The sequence below is a fragment of the Rhincodon typus genome, chromosome 2 (genome assembly GCF_021869965.1).
Source record: "Rhincodon typus isolate 14 chromosome 2, sRhiTyp1.1, whole genome shotgun sequence".
NCBI lineage: Eukaryota > Metazoa > Chordata > Chondrichthyes > Orectolobiformes > Rhincodontidae > Rhincodon > Rhincodon typus.
This window is the reverse complement of record NC_063333.1, coordinates 37,686,577-37,710,720: the sequence shown is the minus strand read 5'-3', so window position 1 is coordinate 37,710,720 and position 24,144 is coordinate 37,686,577. Positions and strand designations below refer to the sequence as shown.

The window sequence follows — 24,144 nt, the reverse complement described above, 5'->3', positions numbered from 1 at the left end:
TCTTTCAACCCATTACTAATTAAAAATTTATCTCCTCCTCAAACTTACTCAATGTCCCAGCATCTACTATACTCTAGGGTCGTGAATTTCACAGATTCATGACTCTTGAGACAAGTAATGTTTCCTCATTTCTCTTAAATCTGCTACCCCTTATCCCAAAACTGTGTTCTAGATGGCTCCACAAGGGGAAATGTCTGCCCAGTGTCTCCATTGTCAATCCCCTTTAACAGCCTGTATACCTCAAGTAGATCTGATCTCATCCTTCTTAATTCTAGTGAGTGTAGGCCTAAACTGCTTAATTTCTCTTCATAAAACAAACCGCTCATCTCTGGAATCAACGTTTTCCAGATGGAATTCCATTTGCCACTGCTCCACCCATCTGACCAGTCTGTTCATATCATCCGCGATAACAAGGTGTAGAGCTGGATGAACACAGCAGGCCAAGCAGCATCAGAGAGCAGGAAGGCTGACGTTCCGGGCCTAGACCCTGCTTCAATATACCACTCTGCCTTGGATCCTATAGGTTCTTGCTTTCTTGACCAGTCTGTCATGGAGCTCTCAAAAACCTTGCTAAAATCCACGTAGACCACAAATGCATTACCCTGATCAACACTTACTTCCTCAAAAAAAAAAATTGAAATTTGTCAAACAAAACTTTGATATAAATTCATGCTGACTATGACCAATTAATCATTGCCTCTCCAAATGCAGATATATCCTGTTCTGCAAAACTCTGTAATAACTTCACCACCAAGGTTAGACTGACTAATCTACAACTTTCTGGACTATCCTTTCCTCCCTTTTTTTAAAATAACTATACAACATTAACAGTGCACAATTCCTTTGTCACCTCATCTCTGGTTAGGAGGGAATTTGAAAATTCTAGCTCACTATTCAAAAGAACCCATTCACTTTGTACCTAGCTCAAAAGGAAATATTGAGGGCATTACTTCAATACAAGACATGTTTGCAACGTAAAAAATAGCTTTACTAAATTTAACAAAATAAAAAAGGTTCCTATTGCAATCTTACCACTGTTGTAGATCTTTGTAACCTGTAAATGGCCAAATGAAAGGAATCACAGCACAGGCTGGTTAATTCATACAGTTACTGAATATTCTGTCATATTGATGCTGGATTCAGCAAGCTATAAATATATATACTCTCTATGGAGGATGCCAGTGAGTTTCAGGGCTATGTATCAAGGATATTACTACAATATTGAGTCTTATTCTAACATTACTTGACCTGCTGTAATGGTAAAGCATTCATCCAGAAAATACGGCTCATTCATGACAAATTTCTCAATATTTTTTTCTTGTGAGTAGTCAAAATTTTCACAGCCTCACTTTTACCTAGATTATACCATCTCTCCAAGCTCCATGTGTTACTGCTCTTCTTATAATCATCTCAGCTACTATAGTATTCATATTAAAAAATCCAAAACCATCAGCAAAAAGTTGCTCTTTCACCAAACCGACTAAATTAGGAAGATGACCAGAAGATCACCAACATCTATTTTCTTCCTTTTCTCCAAAGGAAATCCTGAATTACTTAAATATTTTATGGGTTGTACATTGCTCTCTGATTGGGCAGCGAGCAGATGTACTTGTTGCCATTGAAATAATTTAACAATTCATTACTTTGTATGGTGTGCCACTTTTTTGGTTATTAGGAATTAAGATACACATACACAGTTAACAGTTTAACAGTTTGAGGATAACACATTTATTAGTATTTTTTCTGTACTGCAAAATAACAATAGATAAAAGGTCCATAGCAGGAAATCAAGGCTTAACAGAATAACTGTAGAAATTAAGTCAAACAGGAAAAAAATGATGTTTAACCATTTACAATTTTAGAAGACAGGAAGACAGGAAAATTGGCCAATGCGGGAGTTAAGTACCACAACTGCATTGTCACCATAATTTTTAACAGTATGACCACAAATAAAAAGGCGAAATCGTAATAAAGCCTAATCATGAAGTTAGACAAAACAAGTGCATCAAAAGATAATGGGATATTAAGAACAATGTAATGGGAACTCAAAGAGGTAGACTTCAGAGAAAAAATAAATACAAAAAGGAATCATAGAACTAGAGATGTTTTCCAGGAGTTTAAAAAACAAAAGAAACTAAAGCAAAAGAGGATTTTTTCCACAATGGAGAAGAAATGGAAGTTCCATTCAAAATCAAGATAAGATTGCAGACAGATGAAGATTGAAAGCGCAAGTAGTTAAGTGGCAATAATTCTTAAACTGAAAGGAGCAAAACAATTATATTTTTGAATATAATTTTCATTAATTATTGAAAGGCATGGAAAGATCAGATTGCAGTAATTTAGTCATTGCACTAAGACAGGAAGTAGTTATGGGCTTGAGGTTGTAGACTCGCTTGCCGAGCCAGTGGCAGAAACTGGCCAGCTGAAGATACATGATGGGAAACTTTAAACTACTGTTTGGGTTCAGGACTTTTAATCTCAAAAGTCTTGGCTCCTGTACTACAAATTCCTAAATATTTGTAACAGGTTAGGATTTCAAAAGACAATTGGCATTTGGGCAGTGCAATGGGAGGTGTTCAAGAAAGAACTGTACAGAATTGGACAATATCTCAAACGGGCAAGAGTTCTACTCATCTTAATAAAAAAACCATAGATAACAAAAGAGACGAGACAACTTAAAACTAAACAAGAGCACTAAAACAGATCCTGGTGAAAGGGAAGAATGCAAAGATGAGCAAAGGGTGATAAAACTGCTAAGAAGATCTACAAAAGAGGCTATGGGATATCAGAATCAACATTTTTGGTCACAATTACATTAAAAAGACCAGAAGTACTTAGGAACAAAGTGGACTCTTTAAATAGTGATAACAGTGATGCCATGTACCAAAATCGAGAAAGCGGCAGACATGTTGAATAATTACTTTACATCAACCCAAGGCCAGTAATATTTAATCACAGACATGTAAAACAACAAAGAAAATAATGATATTAAACAGAGATTCTTCCAAGGACAAAATGCTTTTCAAAACTAGGGTTTTAAAGAAAAGTGCTAGAAGATTACAAACTTCTTATAATTTGTTTCTTTGGGATGGAAGACAGCACATCTCTCTCTAATGTGCAAAAGCTGTTGCAGTGTAACCAAAGAACTAGAAACCAGTTAGTCTGACACACTGTTTGAAAATTACTTAAGTCTATAATTAAGGAAAAGTTGACTGAACACTGAAAATCTGTGGTGGATGAGCAAATGCCAGTACGTTTGTAAAGGGTAGGTCATGCTTGATAAAGAAGTGACTTAGGGAGGAATCAGAGAATCTCCATGGGTGGTATTTGGTGAAGTACCTTGTAAGAGGCTGTTCGCTAAAGCTGAAGCTCACTGAAATGAAGGCAAATTATTGATTAGAAGAAAGCAATGATACTTGGCAAGAGCTGGGAAATAGGGATAAGGGAAGGTTCTCTGTGACTTGATGCCTCACATGCATTGGGCCTCAACTATTCAGTGTAATTATTAGAAGATCAAATGACATGGAAAAGCATCTCTCAAAAGTTGACAAGAATAAAAATAAGTGCCACTGCAAACAGTGTAGATGGACAAAAAAATTACAACGAGGTAATTAATAAATCAAGTGAGTGGGCAAAACTGTGGCTATGGAATTTTGGCCTTTATAATTGGTGGACTAAAATACGAGGTGGTAAAAAACATGCCTCAGCTATGCATAGCCATGGTTAGACTACACAGAGCACCTCAGGCAAAGCATATATTGGCCTTGGATGCAGTGCAAAGTCGATTTACCAGAATGATGTGTAGATCCCAATGAGCTATTACATTTCCTGGAATTTAGAAGTTTTAGAGATAATTTGATCGAAATCTTTACAATATCAAAGGCAGCACATACAGCAGATATAAATAAGCTAATTCTGCTGACTAGTGAGTTTAAGGACGATAGGACATAACCAGAACATCAGATCTAAATTTTAAGGATGAATAACAAAACACTTCTGCACACAAAAGGCTTTTGAAATCTGCAAATCTTTTCTGCAAACAACTAATGCTTAGCCAGTTCATTTAAGCAACAAGATTAATAGTTTTCATTAACAAAAATATGAGGGAGATGCAAAGGAGGGTATTTTCAATTAGGGTTACAGGTCAAGCCAGAAGGTGAGTGAATAGCAGAGCAGACTGTAAAGAATAAATGGCTTACTTTACTCCAATGAAAACATTTGTTGCTAGTTCTCAAAGTATCATTGAATGTCCAACTGCTGGAGCTGAAAACAGATGCATCGAGTACTCTTAGCCAGCTAACTAGCTGTTATAAACCAATCTTACCAAGAAGCAAGCTAGTGGAAAAACTACTCCAGTCCCAATTCCTCCTATCTCCCAACATTCACAAGGCATTTGTGATGCTCAAGGACACAGATAATGGAAGCACTAGAAAGTATTTTTCATGCACAACATTCTAAATAAAACACCAATTCCATTTTACTATAACTGGAGTATAAAACTGAACTCTGGATGTTCAAATAAAGATAATAAAATAGACAAAGATGAATATTGAATGTTAAACTTGAGCTTGGGAATAGCTCAGCTAAGAACAAAAATCCAAATCAACTTGTTTATACTGACATCTGTAAAACAATGTGATTTCAACTCTCAATTAAACGGTAAAACTTACCAGTTGCAGGATGTCTTCATCTTTTGGCATAACACAAAGCTCCAGCACAGAATCACTGTAAAAACAGGATACACTGATGTATTCATTACTTCTGTCTGTCAATGTTAAGCAGCATAATAGAAGACCTTGTAGAAATTTAATTCTGGGTCTCTGTTTCCAGCTTCTCAACTGGCATTCCCCATCTGGGCTACTAAATAGAGCCTATTCAGAAGCTAGTGTCCTACTTTGAAGGAAAGAACACAAACACTTAATTCATTTATGCCTACTCAACCGATTTCCCCCCATCAGTCACGGAAGCAAGTAAACAATAAAGGCCACCATCACAAAGCTACATTAAAGCACTAATTGGGGTCTGTCACATCCCAATAGGTATCACTCCTGCTTTGAGTTCAAGTACCCTGGGTTCATGTACCATTCCAGAGAACAGAATACAATCTCAGCTGATACTCCAGTATAGTACTGACGCAGTGCTCAACTAAAAGGAGAGGGGCTTATCTCGTGTCAGCAATGTTGTATATGTTTAGGTCTTCCCTCAGCCTCCTCTGTATCAAAGCAATCAGACCCAGCTCACCAAATCCTTCTTAAAATTAACAAATCTCTATCTATGGTTTATCTAATGTTTATATAGTTTAAGCTTCAGATAATGAAGGCAAGCATTACCATCTTCACTACCTTATCTATCTATCCAGCTACCTGCCTCATTAGACTTCCCCAAATACACCAACTCATTTCAAATGCATAAACTCTCAATTTCTAAAAGTCACACTGGACTCAAAACATTAACTTTGTTTCTCTCTCCACAAATGCTACCAGACTTGAAGAGTCTGTGTTTTTTTAAATTTCAGATCTGCAATACTTTGCTTTGTTTTGCTGTCTGAATGTAGATTTCGGTGGTTTAGTTGTTAGAGATCGCAGGAGTTCAATTATTTGTTGAGAAAAGGGTTCAAGGTCTTTATATTTGGAGAGAATGACAGTAGAACATAGAACATTACAGTGCAGTACAGGCCTTCGGCCCTCAATGTTGTGCCAACCTGTGAAACCAATCTGAAGCCCATCTAACCTAAACTATTCCATTATCATCCATATGTTTATCCAATGACATTTAAATGCCCTTAAAGTGGGCGAGTCTACTATTTTTGCAGGCCGGGCATTCCACGCCCTTACTACCCTCTGAGTAAAGAACCTACCTCTGACATCTGTCCTATATCTATCACCCCTCAATTTAAAGCTATGTCCCCTCGTGCTAGCCATCACCATCCGAGGAAAAAGGCTCCCACTGTCCACCCTATCTAGTTTTTAAGTTTACGAAGTGTGGTCCAAGCCTTATGTATCAAGTTGTGAACAGTGGTGCTGTAAAATATTAATTTGCTTTGAAGTTGAAAAGGACCTAGGATTTTAAAAAATAAGCAATAAGCATTTCTAGTTAGATACAAAGCAAATGTCTTTCCCTGTGCCACAGAGGAGTGTAATGGAAGCCATTTTCAGGTCAGGTTATATTACTTCAAAATTTTCTTTGAGGTACAACCACTTTAATAAAAATTATACTTTCAATATTTTTAATGTTCATAATATTTTGAAATCTTCTTTCACTCTAGAATACTTTTGGCAATGAGATTGCAAAGATACTTGGGGAAGAAATATTTTGTGTTGAGTGTACTGCTGTAACGGTTACAATGTAATCATTGCCAGCTTACGGTTAGGGTAATTTGTTGCCACCACGTGAGTCTTAACGGGAAGAGGCTCTAGTCTTAAAGAAGATACAGTTTATTGCATGATAGAAAATTATGTAAGACGGACAGCATAGTTCCTTGAATGTGGAGTCAAAGGTAGACAGGGTGGTTAAGGCGGCGTTTGACAAGGAATCAGAGAAAACTGGTGCAGGAGTAGGCCATTTGGCTCTTTGAGCCTGCATCACCATTCAATATGATCATGGCTGATCATGCAATCTCAGTATCCCATTCCCACCCTCTCCCCATATCTTTTGATCCCTTTAGCCACAACAGCCACATCCCGCTCCCTCTTGAATACATCTAATGAACTGGTCCCAACAGCTTCCTTGGGAGAGAATTCCACAAGTTCATAATTTTGAGTGAAGAAATTCTTCCTTATCTCAGTCCTGAATGACTTACCCCTTATTCTTCAACTGTGATTAGACATGCTTGGCTTCATTGATCAGAACATTGAGTGTAGGAGTCGGGTTGTCATGTTGCAGCTGTACTGGACATTGGTGAGGCCACTCTAAGAATGCTGCGTACAATTCTGGTCACCCTTCTATAGGCAGGATGTTGTTAAACTTGAGAGGGTGCAGAAAAGATTTACAAGAATGTTGCCAGGACTGGAGGGTTTGAGTTATAGGGAGAGACTGAATAGGCTGGTGCCTTTTTTCCCTGGAATGTCGGAGGCTGAGGGTTGAACCTTTAGAGATTTATAAAATCATGAGGGCATGGATAGGGAAAATAGACAAGCTCTTTTCTTTAAGTTGGGAGAGTCTAAAACAAGAGGGCATAGATTTGAGGGGAGAGGAGAAAGATTTTTAAAAAAGGGCCTGAGGGGTAACATTTTCCTTGCAGAGGGTGATGCGTGTGTGGAACGATCTGCCAGAGGAAGTGGTGGAAGCGGGTATAATTACAACACCTTCGAGGCATCTGGATGGGTATATGAATAGGTAGGGCTTAGAGGGATGCGGGCCAAATGCTAGCAAAATGGGACTAGGGCAGAAAGGTCTGGTTGGAGTAGACGGGTTGGACCGAAGGGTCTGTTTTCATGCTCTATGAGACCTAGGAAATAGGTCTTCATTCTGCAAGAACCCATGTGGCCTGCATATTCCCCACCCATAAAGCCAGTGTGACGTCAGTACATGAGCTGGAACTTAATGCAGTGTACAATATTAACCCACTCAAAATATACTTTGTAAACTTTGAAGAGTCACAACATTTACTCTAGTAAGTAATAAAAATATGGCTATGATTATACTTCAGATTGCTATGAAATAACAGTAACACTCCAATTTGTGTTCTCACATACCAAATATGACTGCTGAAGACATTAGAATATCACTTACAGGCATCATGATGGCTTTGTGAAGTTCATGCATTAGCAGAAATAGCATTCATTCAACTCCTACAGAAAATAGTCTTTATTATAAGGATAGAATTTCACCCCCTCCAATTATTCAGCTGCACTAAGCATAGAATAAGTTTCTGTTACTGCTACACAGTTAAAAGGAGTAATCTAGTTAGTTATAAAATCAGACATTGTTACAACCAAACGACTACTGGGTTTAAAGAACTTAGTAATGTTGAAGGAGGACTTTTTGGTGATGCTGTTTGTCTTGCACTCATCAGCACATTTCACAAGAAACAGCAATGGAAGAAAATAGCATCTACGCTCGTATTTTTTGTAAATCGAAAAAGGTGTCTCTTTACAACAACATTAAAATCCTGTAATTGGTCTGTTTAAACATAGTTACAGGGGCTTCTGCTATAACGTGTGTTCCGACAACGCAAATTGGCTATAATGTGACTGACAAATAGGGAAACCCAATTTCTAAAACACGAAGTTGTGTTGGCTATAACGTGCTTCAGTGACCTTATTGCTGATGTTTTGGAAGATGCTTTTAGAAAGTACTGCAGGGAAAAAAAAGTGGATTTCAAGATTCTTCTCATCCTGGATGATGCACCAAGCTTTCCTCCCACCATTGGTGAGCTTTCTGGAAACAAAGTGCTATTTCTAGCCCCAAACACAACCTCTCTCCTTCCACCCATGGACTAGGGTGCAATAGCCCACTTTTAAAGCTCATTATTTAAGGTGCACATTTAAGAGGCTGATTGCAGCCACTGAGGGGGATAAGGACAGCGTTCTTCAATTCTGGAAGAGCTTTAACATCAAGAATGCAATTGACATTATCGTGGAGGCCTGGGGTGATTTCAGTGAGGACTGCTTGCATGCAGTTTGGCGAAAGCTTCTCCCAGAGTTTTTTTTTCAAAACTTTAAAACCTTTGATACATCAGAGGAACTCCTGAGAATCAAAGAACATTGCGCTGATCATGCAAAGCAAGTTGGATAATGAAGTGGAGAGTGCGAATGTTGAAGAGCTGCTCAAGTCCCACCGTGACTACCTCTCTACAGCTTATCTACAACAACTTGTCGCTGAGGGGCAAGTGGAAGCTGGAGATGAAGATGAAGAAGTCCAGGATGCGAAAACTTTCCATTTCTGTTTTGTCTTCTATCCGGACAGAAATTGAGAAGCAGTTGCAGCTCTTGGAGTACAACGATTACAATGCAAAACGCAGAAGGGTAGCAGTTTGCTTATTAGGTACCCTATGAACTGTTTCTTCATGAAAGAAGAAAAAGGGCAAAGCAGCAAAAACTGGATGTCTTTTTTAAGCCAACCCTCAAGAAAACAGTCAGAAGACAATGAACCACAGTTCTGGATTAACTATTTTTCGCCTTAACCCTGCAAGCACAACTGCACCTGAAGGTGGTGGTGATGACGACGACGATGACGACGACGACAACGACCCTCAGCCCCTGCATTAACAACAGATCAACCTCAAAAACTCCTGCCCCATCAAGTCATCTTGATATTTTTTCAAGGTAAGGTGTTAAATTTATTTTTATGTGAATTAAACATTTATCCAAGCAATGCTGTCCTGTGTTTTAGGCTCGAGTGATTTTGGAGCAATTTTGAGTGATACTTTTTGGTGGTCTGCTCCTAAACCCACTTTTCCCATAGGCCGCGTTATTTCTATAAAACTATTTTCTATAATGCAGTGCTGCGCAGGAATGCAACTATCGCTTTATTGCGGAACCCCTTGTATTGACAAAAACATCAACTCTTGTCACCAACTAGGAAGACGCCAGGAGCACCTGTGCGCTGCAGCTACCAAAGTGCACACGACTGACCCTGATACATGCTCTTTTGGCAGCAGTAGCACCAATGTTGGAAGCACAGCTGCAGAACATTACATCTCATTATAGATTCCTCTTTATCATTGGGGATAAACACGTTGAATTAGAAAAATAAATACTATTCCTACCTGTCTTGAATCAAGGCTATAACTTGGGAATATGTCTTTCCAATAATGCTTTCCCCGTTTACTTTGACAATCCGGTCACCTGGATTAGAGAAAGTAAAACTGTCAAATATTTGATGTCATTATGAAAACACAGAAACTAGAACAAATCATAACTTTTGAAATCAAACTGAACAACTGCCTAAAAGATGATAAGCTCCAAAAATTCAAAAATAGATTGAATAATGATTTTTACTTGGCAGCTTATTGTATTCTTTCAGGGGATGTGAGCATTTCTGGCAGCAGTGCTAGACCAGCATTTATTGTCGAACCTTAACTGCCCAGAGGCATGTTCTGAGAACATTAGACTGGGGATCACGATAACTAGTACAATGACATTACCACTATATCACAAACACCTTAATGTAAAGTAATTTGTATAATATGCTCTTTGAATGAAGTTCCTTCAAATCGAACCAGAATTTAGACTTTCCAATAGTTAATAATCAATTGACATTTTTAAAACCAAATATTGTGGGTTATTGCATGGAAACAGGCCATTTGATTTAACTTTCCATGTTCGTGCTTATTCTCCACATAAATCTTTTCTTATACCTTTTAACTTTCTTTTCCTTCTGAGGGATATGAAAAAACTTGCAAATTTTGTGACAACTTGCATTTATGTAGCACTTTTGATACAGTTATACACACCAAAGTACTCGACAAGAGCATTATCAAACAAAATTAGAGCTTTTGCTCAATTGGAGAATAAATACTTTGACAGACTCACTACCCAAGTTGAATGGTTTGCTTTAACAATCACTATCATTAACCTGATTTTATGGACATGGCACTAGATTTGAGAAGGAGATGGGAACTGGACTGCAGAGTTAGTCCAAGTCTGGACCCAGTACAGCATGCTTCAATCACACCACTGCAGTTTTAACAACTCCAGGCATACAAAAGGTCAGCACTCCAAAAGCCAGGCCAGATGGCTTACATACTGGAGGGTCAATGGGAGGTTCTCCATCATTCAGCGACTGGCCAAACCACCAGCCATGGTAGGAGATGTCAATCTCAAGATTTGGAAGCAGAGGCAGTCTAATACAGGTAGGGTAATTTAATCCTTAAAAAGCCACGATCACCTGGTCAATGTGCTGGAGCAATAGCTCCAAGAAATATAGTCAGCAGTCATAGATGTCACTTAGAAACTGCGATGGGTCCAACATGTGGATGGAGATGAGGGCGTATCAATCAAATGATCCATCATACCACGGCTGAAAATACATGGCAGCAGGCAGATTCACTGCTGAAAGCCATCAAAACACCTGAGAAAATTCGATCTTGGGGCAACCAGAGGAAAGTCTCCTTCGTAAGTAGAACCGAGATTCACCGAGGAATCATTCATCCAATTAATGCTTAATTCTCCCTTGTTCACCCAACCTACCCAGCAGCAATTGCAGGAAACAAAGAGCCTACAATTAGACTAGTGAGCAAATTGGTTTGTAAGAAAGTACCTATGTAAGTGAATCATTGGGAAGCATTTTGCCAAGGAGCCAGAAGACAAAAATTGCTAGAGCCAAGGGTGGGAAACCATTCACCTGAGCCTGGTATACTGTCGCTGGGATTGGCTGCTGCATTTGGGAGGAGCCCATCTTCCTGGAAACAGAAGGAAGCTCCTAATAGGTGGAGGGTTGATGGTGAGGAACAGGTTTGCGTAGGATGTGAAGTAAGGCTGTACCAGGGGCTGATGGAAGAGGCTGTTAGGGACCTATAAGGTAAGGCAGAAAAAAAAAAGGAGGCTGAACGGTGGGGGAAAGTGGTGTTGCAAGGTAGTGGGAGGGGTGTGAAAAAGAAATGGAAAGTTGCAAAGGAGACAATCCATTTAAAAATCTGTCAAAGGAACTACTAGAAGTCAAAAAAACTCAAAATTCCTGACATTATGAATTCCTTGAAAAATGAATGTGGAAACCACAGGTTAGTTTGCATATGTTCAGGAGTTATGTTGGGAAAAATGTAGTGGATGATTCTGAAATGCGTTTAAGATCTGAGATGCAATAAACAAGGTATTAAATGGCTGTTTAAAATCTTGTGTCACTGTGCCACTACAATTGAAACACATTAGCTGCAGCCAGTTTGTAGAAGGTATACGGATGGCGGCTTGGGTGTGTAGAAGTGTGCATCAGTTATGTGTGTGTGTCTGGAAGCACAAGTTTAATTTGAAGACCCCCTCAAATTGTTGCAAAGAAGCAAAGTAAAACTTCATCATGCTCATTATTTCAACTTGGCCAGTTTTTGGTCAGGTCCATGGCATTTTAAAACCGTTTAAAGGAATGCAAAAACACAACTGACACTCATTGCAACTTGAACTCAAAGCTGTATTTTTTTTTGAAAAAAATACAAGTTCAGTTTTTTTTTGTGGCAAATTAAGACAACTCCAGGCTATTGGGCTAGGTTTAATGGAGCCTGTCAGAGCAGGAAATACGGCAGTGAGGCTCATTTAATTGCGAGGGAGGCCCCAAATCAATGTCCCATCAGCAACAAAATTTCCCTAGGATTAGGTCAGAGGGGCTGACATGGGTTCCCTTGTTGCCAGCACTGCCAAAAATCTTTGCTTCCAACCCTCCTACCTTCCCTCTCGCATTATGTCCTGCCCACAATACCATCCTGCCTTCTCTATGCCTTTTGTTTGGGTAGTCGTAATGGTTCTGGAACAGTGGTAAGGATATTGTCACTGCAAGTGTATCTGGTAGCTATTGACTGGCTGGCAACTTTCAGAGGACAGGATGCCAACTGGTAAGGAACTCAATTACTGGGAAGGCAAAATGGTAGCCTAAAGATTCCAATGAGCGACCCCCATAAAAGCTGACAGGGGGGTCCTAACCAGTTCCCCAAACAATAGGCAAGACAGTACCCAGATCAATTTTTTTTTATATATACTGAGCTCAAACATTGATGCAAATACCACTGGCAAACCACAAATTTCATAGCGCGTAGCATTTAAACAACTATAGATTAAATTTGACAACAGATAACTGTTGGCTCTATAAATCAGGCCATTAACTAGCCAAACAACATGTGCAACCAAATGAAAAAAGATGGATTCCAGGATCAGAAAATGGTTTCCTTGAAAACCTGAAAAGCAATAAAAGATTTTATTTATAGTAACAGGTTGGTTAAAAAGAGACTTTCAGGTATAGAGGAAGTAAATTTTGCATGACTATGTTTATGCAACAGCCTGCACAACTGAAGTATCATTACATGTGACCTGCACTTCAGTGAGTATATCTTAGTAGTACTGAACAGGAACTGCAACATTTCCTCAAAGTATGGCAAAGTTAATACATTCTACATAGTATAGCTATTGTCTTCAATATGATCCTGACTCAACATTTATTAAAGCCCAGTGCATAACACACTCATTTCATGGAGGGATAGTAAGAATTGCCGATGCTGGAGTCTGAGATAACACTGTGGAGCTGGATGAACACAGCAGGCCAAGCAGCATCAGAGGAGCAGGAAAGCTGACGTTTCAGGTCGGGACCCTTCTTCAGCAAATTTTCTGAAGGGTCCCCACCTAAAATGTCAGCTTTCTTGTTCCTCTGATGCTGCCTGGCCTGCTGTGTTCCTCCAGCTCCACACTCATTTCATGGAACCTTGTTCTTCAATGAGGGTCTTTTAGTACCTGTACATAATCCAGCTCCATGCGCTGGTCCACCTTCTTTAACCTGTTTAACAAAGATGGTGTCCATGGGCTCCAGCTTGCCTCTAGTTTGTCCTATATAAAAAAAAAGGCTCATTTGTCAATTTGAGAGAGCTTCTTTCACATTATACTATGAAATTTTCAAGCTAAAAACATTTTTTAAAAATAGAAGTAGAAGTATTAATTAATGTCAAGACAATTCAAAACAAATTCCACTCAATTCCATCTAACATCAAAGTTAAGGGGATTCATCTGGATGAATACAATAACATTAATCAAAACCAAATCAAACACAGAACATCAGCTGCATTCTGGCCAGAGGACAAAATTAGGTTTACAGATTAATACAGTCCAAAATAACCCAAAAATAATTTGTTGAAACATGCATTTAAAAAAAAAGTTATCAAGTAATTTGCTCTTAGTAACAGACTGTAAATATTCCAATGCCTGCAATTACCCAAACATATGAATTAGAACCAGAAGTGGGCCATTTGGTCCTTCAAGCCTGCTCTACAATAAGATCATGGCTGATTTGACTGTGTTCTGAATTCCACATTCTCATCTATCTTCAATAACCTTTGATTTTATTTTTGTTTATGGGATGTGGGCACTGCTGGCAAGCCAGCACTTATTGCCCAATGCTGCACAGTCTGATATAGAAGAGACCAGGTTTGAACAGGAAATTTCCATTAAAGACTCTGACGAGTTTTTACAATAAAAATCAGTGGCTACATGGTCACTATTAGGCTCGGTTTTCAGTTCAGATTTTTATTGAATTCAGATTCCTTGGTGAGATTTGAACCAAAATCCCCAGAACATTAGCCTGGGACTCTGAATTACTAAGCATTAGCACTACCACTCAACCATCATCTGTCTCCATTAGGCACTCACTTGCCCTTAAAAATATGGTGATCCCCACCTCCTGAGACAGGATTGCAATGTTGCACAACCTTCTAAGAGAAAAGTTTTCCCTCGTATCAGTCCTAAAATAATGACTAAAAGATTAATCAAGATAAATAAACTGGAGCATGAGGAAGTTAGACAGAAATGTAAAAACAGATGAATTTCTAAATGAATTTATAAAGGAAAAATGTCCAGTGAATGTTAGCCCTCTAAGAGTGTGAGAATAAGTTTATAGCAGATATTAAGTAATAGCAGATGTAACGAACACATTTGGTGTTTCTCTCGATCTATTCCTAGCTTAATATTTAGTTCACCTCAGCTACATTAGCTTTCAGGCCTACATAGTTGCCCTTCTATACTTTAAAATACTAGTCTTAGACCTACACTTTCCCTTTCAAACTGTGCACAAAATTCAATCATATTATGATCACTGCTACTGACAGCTGCCTTTACTCCGAGGTCAAGAATCAAACTTGTCATACACAATAACAGGCATGCTGTCTCACCAGCTGCAGAACATGCTGCTTTAAGAACTATTTTGAAAGGATTCTCCAAATCCCTTATCAAGGCTGACAAATCTGATCTTTCTAGCTTGTGTATAGATTAAAATCATCTATAATTGTTCCTGTCTCTCTATCACAAAAAGACTATGTATCCCAAATGCTGAAATTTCTATTATGGGAGTGATCTACAGCCCCAGAAAAGTGACTTCTTACTCCTACTGTTCCCTTGCCTGCATCCAAACAGATTCTGCATTGTGATCTCCTGAACCAAAATTCTTTCTAGCTCCTGCACAAATCATCTGGGAGCTGCTACCCCATCTTAACCAAACTACCTATTTTAATATAATGTCATATGCATTTCAATAGTCAAAATCCAATTTCTGTTATCCTGCAATCACACCTCTGTAATGGCCGACAGATCTTGTTTATCTCAACGTGCACTTCCAAAAGCAAAAGGATAATGCAGTGTGAATTGGAGCTGAGCAGTTAGCCATTAGAAACTTGCATTAAAATCAGGAATATTTGGGCTTAATTTGGCGATTTTGCCATCAATTCGGATAAAAAGCCAGCATGACAGCTTTGAAAAAAAAAGCATAGTAGTAGGAGGAAAGTATAGTTGTCAGGTAAAAAAACAACCGAAGTCAGAATTGGAAGCATGTGGGAATAAAACCTGTCAGCAGCACGTTTTCAAAAATGGGTGAAGGAGGCAGTGATCAGAGTTGCTCAGATTTTTAAAGTCAAAATTTATTCGGAAAATAAATTGAGCTTCTTGGACTCAGTAAACAGGTTGGTCAAGACACAGGATATGCTGTGCCATCAAAAACAAAATGCATATTTTAGGTTCTAAAAGGGCTACGAAAGTGGGGATTAAGACCGAAGTGGGGTCATGAACTAAAATTTGGGAATCTGAGCTCAGAGGCTTCAAAGGCCACCACGGAGCTCCATCCATCCCTCTCATCATCCCTGCTCTCTGTTTTTAATCCCACTCTGCTCTCAAATGGGTTGTAACGATTTTCAAGCCTTGAAATGTGGTCACAGTGGAAAAAAGCTTGGAAGCTCAATTCCAAATGTCATAATGTTACCTTACATATTAGCCATAATTAAAAGCGGTGAAAAACTCAAAGAAGTTTACATACTAGAATAGCCGTGGTATTGATCAGAGATTCTAACTATCTTCCGTTTGCAACAGGGATCTTTTAAAACAACAGGCAATGTCTGACTCACTCATTTACAAACTGAGTTAATCACAGGAAACAAAGAATAGTGGTGAATGGTTGTTTTGCAGACTGGAAGTGAAGGTCACTTAAAATCTCTGCTCTTCCTGACATACATTGATAACCAAGGTGTTAGAACACAGGGCACAATTTCAACATTTGTCGCTGATACAAAACTCAGAAGTAGTGTAAACTATAAGACAGCGAAGAAGTTAAACACAGACAAGTTGCTGAAACGGGAGGACAAGGGGGTGACTAAATGCAGAGAAATGTAAACTGACTTACTTTGGTAAGAAGAATGCAGAGAAACAATATAAAGGGTACAATTCTAAAGGGGGTGCAGAAGCAGACGGATATGGGGATGTGTGTACACAAACCAGCGATGCTAGCTAGACAGATTGAGTGTGAGATTAATAAAGTACACAAAGATCTTAGACTCTATCAATACAGGCATTGCGTATAAAAGCAAGGAAGTCATGATCAACTTGCATGAAACACTGGTTTGGCCTCAACTGTAACATTATGACCAGTTCTGGGCTTCACAGTTTAGGTAGGACATAGACATGAGACAGGGTGCAGAAAAGATCCATGAGAATGAAGTTTGTCATCCCTGGGACCAGTTACATAGATTAGAGAAGTTGGGGGTGTTCAGGATTGTTTTCTTTGGACAGGGTCAAGGAGATCTGACAGAGGTATCTAAAATAATGAGGGTACTGGGCAGAGTATATGTCTAGAAACTATTCTCATTAGTGGAAGGATTGAGAACCAGAAGTCATAGATTCAAGGAAATTTCTAGCATCAGACTCATATCAAATTAGAATCAAACAAAGAAAAGACAGACAGGTGACAGGTCAGAAAGATTGAACAAAATAGAAGAACAAAGAATGGCTACAGTTCGAGAGAATGTTAACCAGAAACAGTGTGTTTCTATAAATGTTTTTTTACAAATTAACATAGTGAGTCTTTTTTCTGTAGAAAGTGAGCTTGGTAATTAATATTGGAGAAGGAAGTGGAAGCAGATTTGTTGAATGTGTACTGTGTCAGTCTTAACTAGAAGATACAAGTAAAATCCCAGGTATCGCTGTTAAATTACAAACTGAAAGAGTGAGGAACTCTGGAAAATTGCAATCACCAGGTAAATGGTACTGAGGAAAATGTCACAGCTGCAGACTGACAAGTCACTGGGTCCTGATGGACTCTACCCTAGGGTCATTTTTCAGCAGCAGAGGGAGAGGTGACAGCGAGGACCAGGGGGCTGCCGGGAATATATTTGGGCAGCGGCTGAACCCAAGACACTAAACGCATAGTGTCTGCCACCCGCCCTCCTCCTCTAACCAAAACAAAAAAAGGACTCTGTGGTGTGTTGGTAAGGTAAGGTTTTTATACTTTTTCTATTTCTTCTGTATTGTGTAATTGGTTAAAGATTTACTTTCCTTTTTTATTTATCTATTAATTGGTTATTTGAAAGGACCATAGCAGAGAAGTATTAGAAAGTATTTAACTCAAATTCAGATAAAGTAATAAAGTAATTAACTAAGTAGAGATGGCTGGGCAGGTGATGTGCTGTAGCTGTATGATGTGGGAACTGGCTGATCCCATTGTGAACGGCAGTGACCACATCTGCAGCAAGTGTTGGTTGCTGGAAGAACTCCAGCTCAGAGTTGAAGATCTGGAATCTGAGCTTCAAACACTGCAGCACATCCGGGAGGGGGAAGAGTTACCTGGACGCTTTGTTTCAGGAGGCAGTCACACCTGGTAGATTAAGTAATTCAAATTCAGTTAGTTAGTGATCGGGACAACAGGGTGTGACTGCAAGTGAGGCAGGTAGGGGGATCCTGAGTTCAGGAGTGGAGGAGCCTCAGCTTTTGACCTTATCCAACAGGTATGAGATACTTGCTCCCCGTGTGGATGAGGAAAAGGGCTGCGGGGACGATGAGCCAGCTCACCACGGCACCATGGTGCAGAAGGCCATTCAAGAGGGGGGAGCAAAAAGACAAGTGGTAGTTATAGGGGATTCTACAGTTAGGGGGATAGATAGTATCCTTTGCAAGCCGGATCAGGAGTCCCGCATGGTGTGTTGCCTGCCCGGTGTCAGGGTGCAGGACATCTCTGACCGGCTTGAAAGGATATTGGAGCGGGAGGGGGAGGATCCAGTTGTTGTGGTCCACGTTGGGACTAACAACATAGGCAAGGCTAGGATGGAGGACCTGTTTGGGGATTATCAAGCACTAGGAACGAAATTAAGGAACAGGTCCTCGAGGGTCATAATCTCCGGATTACTGCCCGAGCCACATGCAAATTGGCTTAGGGATAAGAAAATTAGGGAAGTAAACTCGTGGCTAAGGGAGTGGTGTGGGAAAGAGGGGTTCCATTTCATGGGGCAGGTGCATCAGTTTTGGAACCGGAGGGATCTGTACCAATGAGACGGTCTCCACCTGAACCGAGCTGGAACCAGTGTTCTTGCAAAAAGGATAAATAGGGTGGTCACTAGGACTTTAAACTAGTGAGTTCGGGGGAAGGGAAAGGAAAAACGACGGAGTATGATGGTAAATAAAAAGGTAAGCAGCAGGTTAGCATGTGTGCAGGAGGGTTTAAGTTCAAGGCAGACTGCGAAAGAAGTAAAAAGGAAGGATAACTCAGGAGATATTATTAGAGATGTTGGAAATCATGAGGGTAAGAAAGCTAGCATAAAGGCACTTTACCTGAATGCTCGTAGCATTCGTAACAAGGTTGATGAGTTAACGGCACAAATCATCGCGAATGAATATGATTTGGTAGTCATTACGGAGACATGGTTACAGGATGGTCACGACTGGGAGTTAAATATCCAAGGGTACCAGACTATTCGGAAGGACAGACAGGAAGGTAAGGGAGGTGGTGTAGCTCTGATATTCAAGGACGCCATCAGGGCAGTGCTGAGAGATGATATAGGTTCTATGGAGAATGAGGTTGAATCCATTTGGGTGGAAATTAGAAATTCTAAGAGGAAAAAGTCACTGATAGGCGTAGTCTATAGGCCACCAAATAATAACATCACATTGGGTTGGGCAATAAACAAAGAAATAACTAATGCCTGTAAAAGTGGTACGGCAATTATCATGGGGGATTTTAACCTACATGTAGATTGGTCGAACCAGCTCGGTCAGGGTAGCCTTGTGGGGGAGTTCGTTGAGTGTATCCGTGATAGTTTTCTTGAACAGTATGTAATGGAACCAACGAGGGAGCAAGCTATCCTAGATCTGGTCCTGTGTAATGAGACAGGAATAATTAATGACCTCATAGTTAGGGATCCTCTTGGAAGGAGTGATCACAGTATGGTTGAATTTAGAATACAGATGGAGAGTGTGAAGATAAAATCCAATACCAGGGTCCTGTGCTTGAACAAGGGGAACTACAATAGAATGAGGGAGGACTTGACTAAAGTAGACTGGAAACATAGATTTTATGGTGGGACAGTTGACGAGCACTGGAGGACTTTCAAAGCAATTTTTCAAAGTGCTCAGCAAAAGTATATTCCAATGAAAAGGAAGGACCTGTAAGAAAAGGGGTAATCTGCCATGGGTGTCTAAAGAAATAAGGGAGGCTATCAAATTGAAAGAAGGCATACAAAGTGGCCAAAAACAGCATGAAACTAGAAGATTGGGAAAACTTTAAAGGTCAACAGAAAGCCACAAAAAGAGCTATAAAGAAAAGTAAGATAGAACATAAGAAAAAACTAGCACAGAATATAAAGACAGATAGCAAAAGTTTCTATAAATATATAAAACGAAAAAAAGAGTGGCTAAAGTAAACGTTGGCCCCTTAGAGCATGAGAAGGGGAATTTAGTTATGGACATGATGAAATGGCCGAGGCATTGAACAGGTATTTTGTATCGGTCTTCACAGTGCAGGACACTAATAACATGCCAGTAATTGACAAAGAGACAGAGGTAGGTGAGGACCTGGAAACAACTATTATTACGGAAGAGGTAGTGTTGGGCAAGCTAATGGAGCTAAGTATTGATAAGTCTCCTGGCCCTGATGGAATGCATCCCAGGGTACTAAAAGAGATGGTGGGAGAAATAGCAGGTGCACTGGCGGTAATTTTCCAAAATTCGCTGGACTCTGGGGCAGTCCCAGCAGATTGGAAAACAGCAAATGTGACGCCACTGTTTAAAAAGGGAAGTATACAAAAGATGGGGAATTATAGACCAGTTAGCTTAACCTCTGTAGTGGGGAAGATGCTCGAGTCTATTATCAAGGAAGAAATAGCAAGGCATCTTGATAGAAATTGTCCCATTGGGCAGATGTAGCATGGGTTCATGAAGGGCAGGTCATGCTTGACAAATCTTTTGGAATTCTATGAAGACATTATGAGCGAGGTGGACAATGGGGACCCAGTGGATGTGGTGTACCTAGATTTCCAAAAGGCATTCGACAAGGTGCCGCACAACAGGCTACTGCATAAGATAAGGATGCATGGCATTAGGGGTAAAGTATTAGCATGGATAGAGGATTGGTTGACTAACAGGAAGCAAAGAGTGGGGATAAATGAGTGCTATTCTAGCTGGCAGTCAGTGACTAGTGGTGTGCCTCAGGGATCGGTGTTGGGACCGCAATTATTTACAATTTATATAGATGATTTGGAGTTGGGGACCACGTGTAGGGTGTCAAAGTTTGCAGATAACACTAAGATGAGTGGCAGTGCAAAGTGTGCAGAAGACTGTGAAACTTTGCAGAGGAACATAGATACATTGAGTGAGTGGGCAAAAGTCTGGCAGATGGAATACAATGTAAATAAATGTGAAGTCGTACATTTTGGTAGGAGTAATAGTAAAAAGGATTATTACTTGAATGGTAAAAAGTTGCAGCATGCTGCTATGCAGAGGGACCTGGGTGTCCTTGTGCATGAATCACAGAAGGTAGGTCTGCAGGTACAACAAGTAATTAGGAAGGCAAATGGAATTTTGTCCTTCATTGCTAAAGGGATTGAAATTAAAAGCAGAGAGGTTATGTTGCAACTGTACAAGGTGCTGGTGAGGCCACATCTAGAGTACTGTGCGCAGTTTTGGTCTCCTTACTTGAGAAAGGATGTATTAGCACTGGAGGGGATGCAAAGGAGGTTCACTAGGTTGATTCCGGAGTTGAGGGGGTTGGCTTATGAGGAGAGACTGAGTAGATTGGGATTATATTCATTGGAATTCAAAAGATTGAGGGGGGATCTTATAGAAACATATAAAATTATGAAGGGAATAGATAAGATAGAAGTAGAGAGGATGTTTCCACTGGCAGGCGAAGCTAGGACAAGAGGGCATAGCCTAAGATTAGAGGGAGCAGATTTAGGATTGAATTGAGAAGGAATTTCTTCACCCAGAGGGTTGTTAATCTATGGAATTCCTTGCCCAGTGAAGTAGTTGACGCTACTTCAGTAAACGTTTTTTAAAAAAGGTAGATTTTTTCTTGAACAATAAAGGAATTAAGGGATACGGTGAGAACGCGGGTAAGTGGATCCGAGTCCACGAAAAGATCAGCCATGATCTTATTGAATGGCGGAGCAGACTCGAAGGGCCAGACGGCCTACTCCTGCTCCTAGTTCTTATGTTCTTATGTCTTAAAAGAAGCAGGTAAGTAAGGTGGTTTATGCATTAGTTTTACTTTTTCAAAATTGTTCAGAATTCTATAGATTCAGGAACAGTTCTATTAGACTGCCAGTAGGTTGAGGAATGGCTGATGCAGTTCCCTTCTGATAAATATAAGGTGTTGCATTTTGATCAGACAAACAAGGACAGGACTTACACAGTTAACGGTAGGGCACTGAGACTGTTGTCGAACAAGAGACACCCAGGGTACAGGTACACTGTTCCTTGTAAGTGGCATCACAGATGCACAGGTGGTGAAGGCAGCTTTTGGCACACTTGCCTTCATTGGGCACAGCACTGAGTACAGGAGTTAGGACATCATGTTACAGCTGTACAAGACACTGGCGAGGCCACATTTGGAGTACTGCATACAATTCTGGTTGCCCTAATCTAGGAAGAATGTTATTAAACTGCAAAGGGTGCAAAAAAAATTTACAAGTATGTTACTGAGATTGGAGGGTCTGAGTCATAAGGAGAGGCTGGAGAGGCTGGACAGGCTGGATCTTAGGAGGCTGAGAGGTGACCTTAAAGGTTGATAAAATCATGAGGGGTACAGATAAGGTGAATAGCCAAGGGCTCTTCCCCAGGGTACAGGGACTCCAACACTAGACTGCTAGGTTTAAGATGAGAGGGGAAAGATTTAAAAGGGACCTGAGGGGCAGCTTTTTCCACACAGAGGTTGGTGCATATATGGAACGAGCTGCCAGAGGAAGTGGTAGAGGTAGGTACAATTAGAACATTTTAAAAGGCATTTGGACCGGTACATGGTTAGGAAAGGTTCAGAGCGATATGGGCCAAATGCAGGTAAATGGGACTGGTTCAGTTTAGGAAACTTGGTCAGCACTCTAAGAAAGCAAATCTAACTCACGAACAAAAGCAGAAGTTGCTGGAAAAGCTCAGCAGGTCTGGCAGCATCCGTGAAGAAAAAAAAAGAGTCAATGTTTCGGGTTCATTCCTCAGTTCTAAGGAAGGGTCACCGGACCCGAAATGTTAACTGATTTTTTATCTTCACAGATGCTGCCAGACCTGCTGAGCTTTTCCAGCAACTTCTGCTTTTGTTCCTGATTTACAGCATCCGTAGTTCTTTCAGTTTTTATTAAGCAAATCTAACTCCCTGTTTTTCCACAAAGGGAGGAGACAGACAATAGGAAACTATTTTGCCTCAGTATTTACAGGAGAGGAGGATAGCTTCCAGAAGCCCTGAGATAATTAACAGTGTATCAGCAAGTGATAAAATAAAATTAAATAGATAAAAGATCAATAATGAAGAAATTAATTCAAAGAGCAGCACAGTAACACAGAGGTTAGCACTGCTACCAGGAATCTGAATTCAATACCACCCTTGGGTGACTGCCTGTGTGAGTTTGCACGTTTTCCCTATATCTGCGTGGGTTTTCTCCAGGTGCTCCAGTTTTCTCCAGATGGGCAGGTTAGGTGGATTGGCCATGCTAAATTGCCGATACTGTCCTGAGATTTGAAGGCTACGAAGATTAACCATGATAAATGCAGGACGCTGGGTCTGGATGGTATACTCAATGAGGGTCAGTGCAGACTCAATGGGCCAAATGGTCTGCTTCCATACTGTAGGGATTCTATGAATCTGTGATTCAAAGAACAGTATGGCATAGGAGCTGGCTGTTCAACCCACCAAGACAGCACTAACACATGATGCCTTCTAAACTAATTCCACAGGCCAAATTCTCCTGCCATTTCAAGCCTTATCAACTAAATCAACTTTATCAACAACATACAATAATCCAGAAACTGATTACACAACCTAATCTACTAGTCACCAAACTGAGGTCTCTCATTCCTGCATTCTACCCCTAGCAGACTAACTACAAGCAGTACATATTTTATTTCTCTCCAAACACTGATCACTCAGTCTGCAAATATGGCTCCTCAGCAGCCAACTCTTTGAGTGGTGACATCATCTTCAGAGCCTCACCCTTTGATTTAGCTCTGATTGACCCCACTCCTCATGCATTTATCCTGATGCTCCTGTTCATCCCCAGGAATGCTCTCCTTTGCTGATGCTGTCATCACCGCTGGCACTGACTGTGGTCCAGGCCCACTCCTCAGGTATTTATCCTGCTGCTGCTCAACCCCAGGTTTGCTCTCATTTTCTCTGTTGCTACTCAGACTGACAAGAATGACAAGAATGACAAGAATGACAAATTCCCAGCATCTGAGAGTTTCCATCTGAGGATGTTAAACGAAATAGGATAGCACATTATAGATGCCCTAACTATAATTTTCAGAGTTTCCTTGATATAGGTGTCATCCCTCTGGATTGGAAAATTGCATATGTCACTCCCCTTTAAGAAAGGCAGAAAAGGAAACCCAGGGAATTAAAGAGCAGTTAGCCAAACACTTATGGTAGGGAAATTGCTGGGAGTCTATAATCTCTTCCTTTAGAAGAGATGGCTATAGTAGTGGATATCCATGGATGTTGTTTATCAAATGTCTTTTGAAATTTTATATAAAATCCCTCAGAAGAATTATTAACTAAGGCAGA

General features: G+C 40.1%; 1 protein-coding gene across 4 annotated transcripts in view; it reads right to left on the bottom strand.

The window, feature by feature from the left end:
• LOC109935405 (rho GTPase-activating protein 21) overlaps positions 1-24,144 on the bottom strand; it is a 236,932-nt gene that overhangs the window by 86,568 nt on the left and 126,220 nt on the right. For 2 of the 4 annotated variants that reach the window (XM_048612239.1, XM_048612252.1), the window contains 3 exons: positions 13,371-13,463; positions 9,710-9,788; positions 4,671-4,725 (listed from right to left, as the gene is read on the bottom strand). In XM_048612239.1, coding sequence (XP_048468196.1) covers positions 4,671-4,725; positions 9,710-9,788; positions 13,371-13,463 — 227 coding nt within the window. Of the gene's footprint in view, positions 1-4,670; positions 4,726-9,709; positions 9,789-10,830; positions 10,856-13,370; positions 13,464-24,144 lie in introns of those variants that run through there. The other 2 variants (XM_048612258.1, XM_048612246.1) reach the window with 2 other exon arrangements.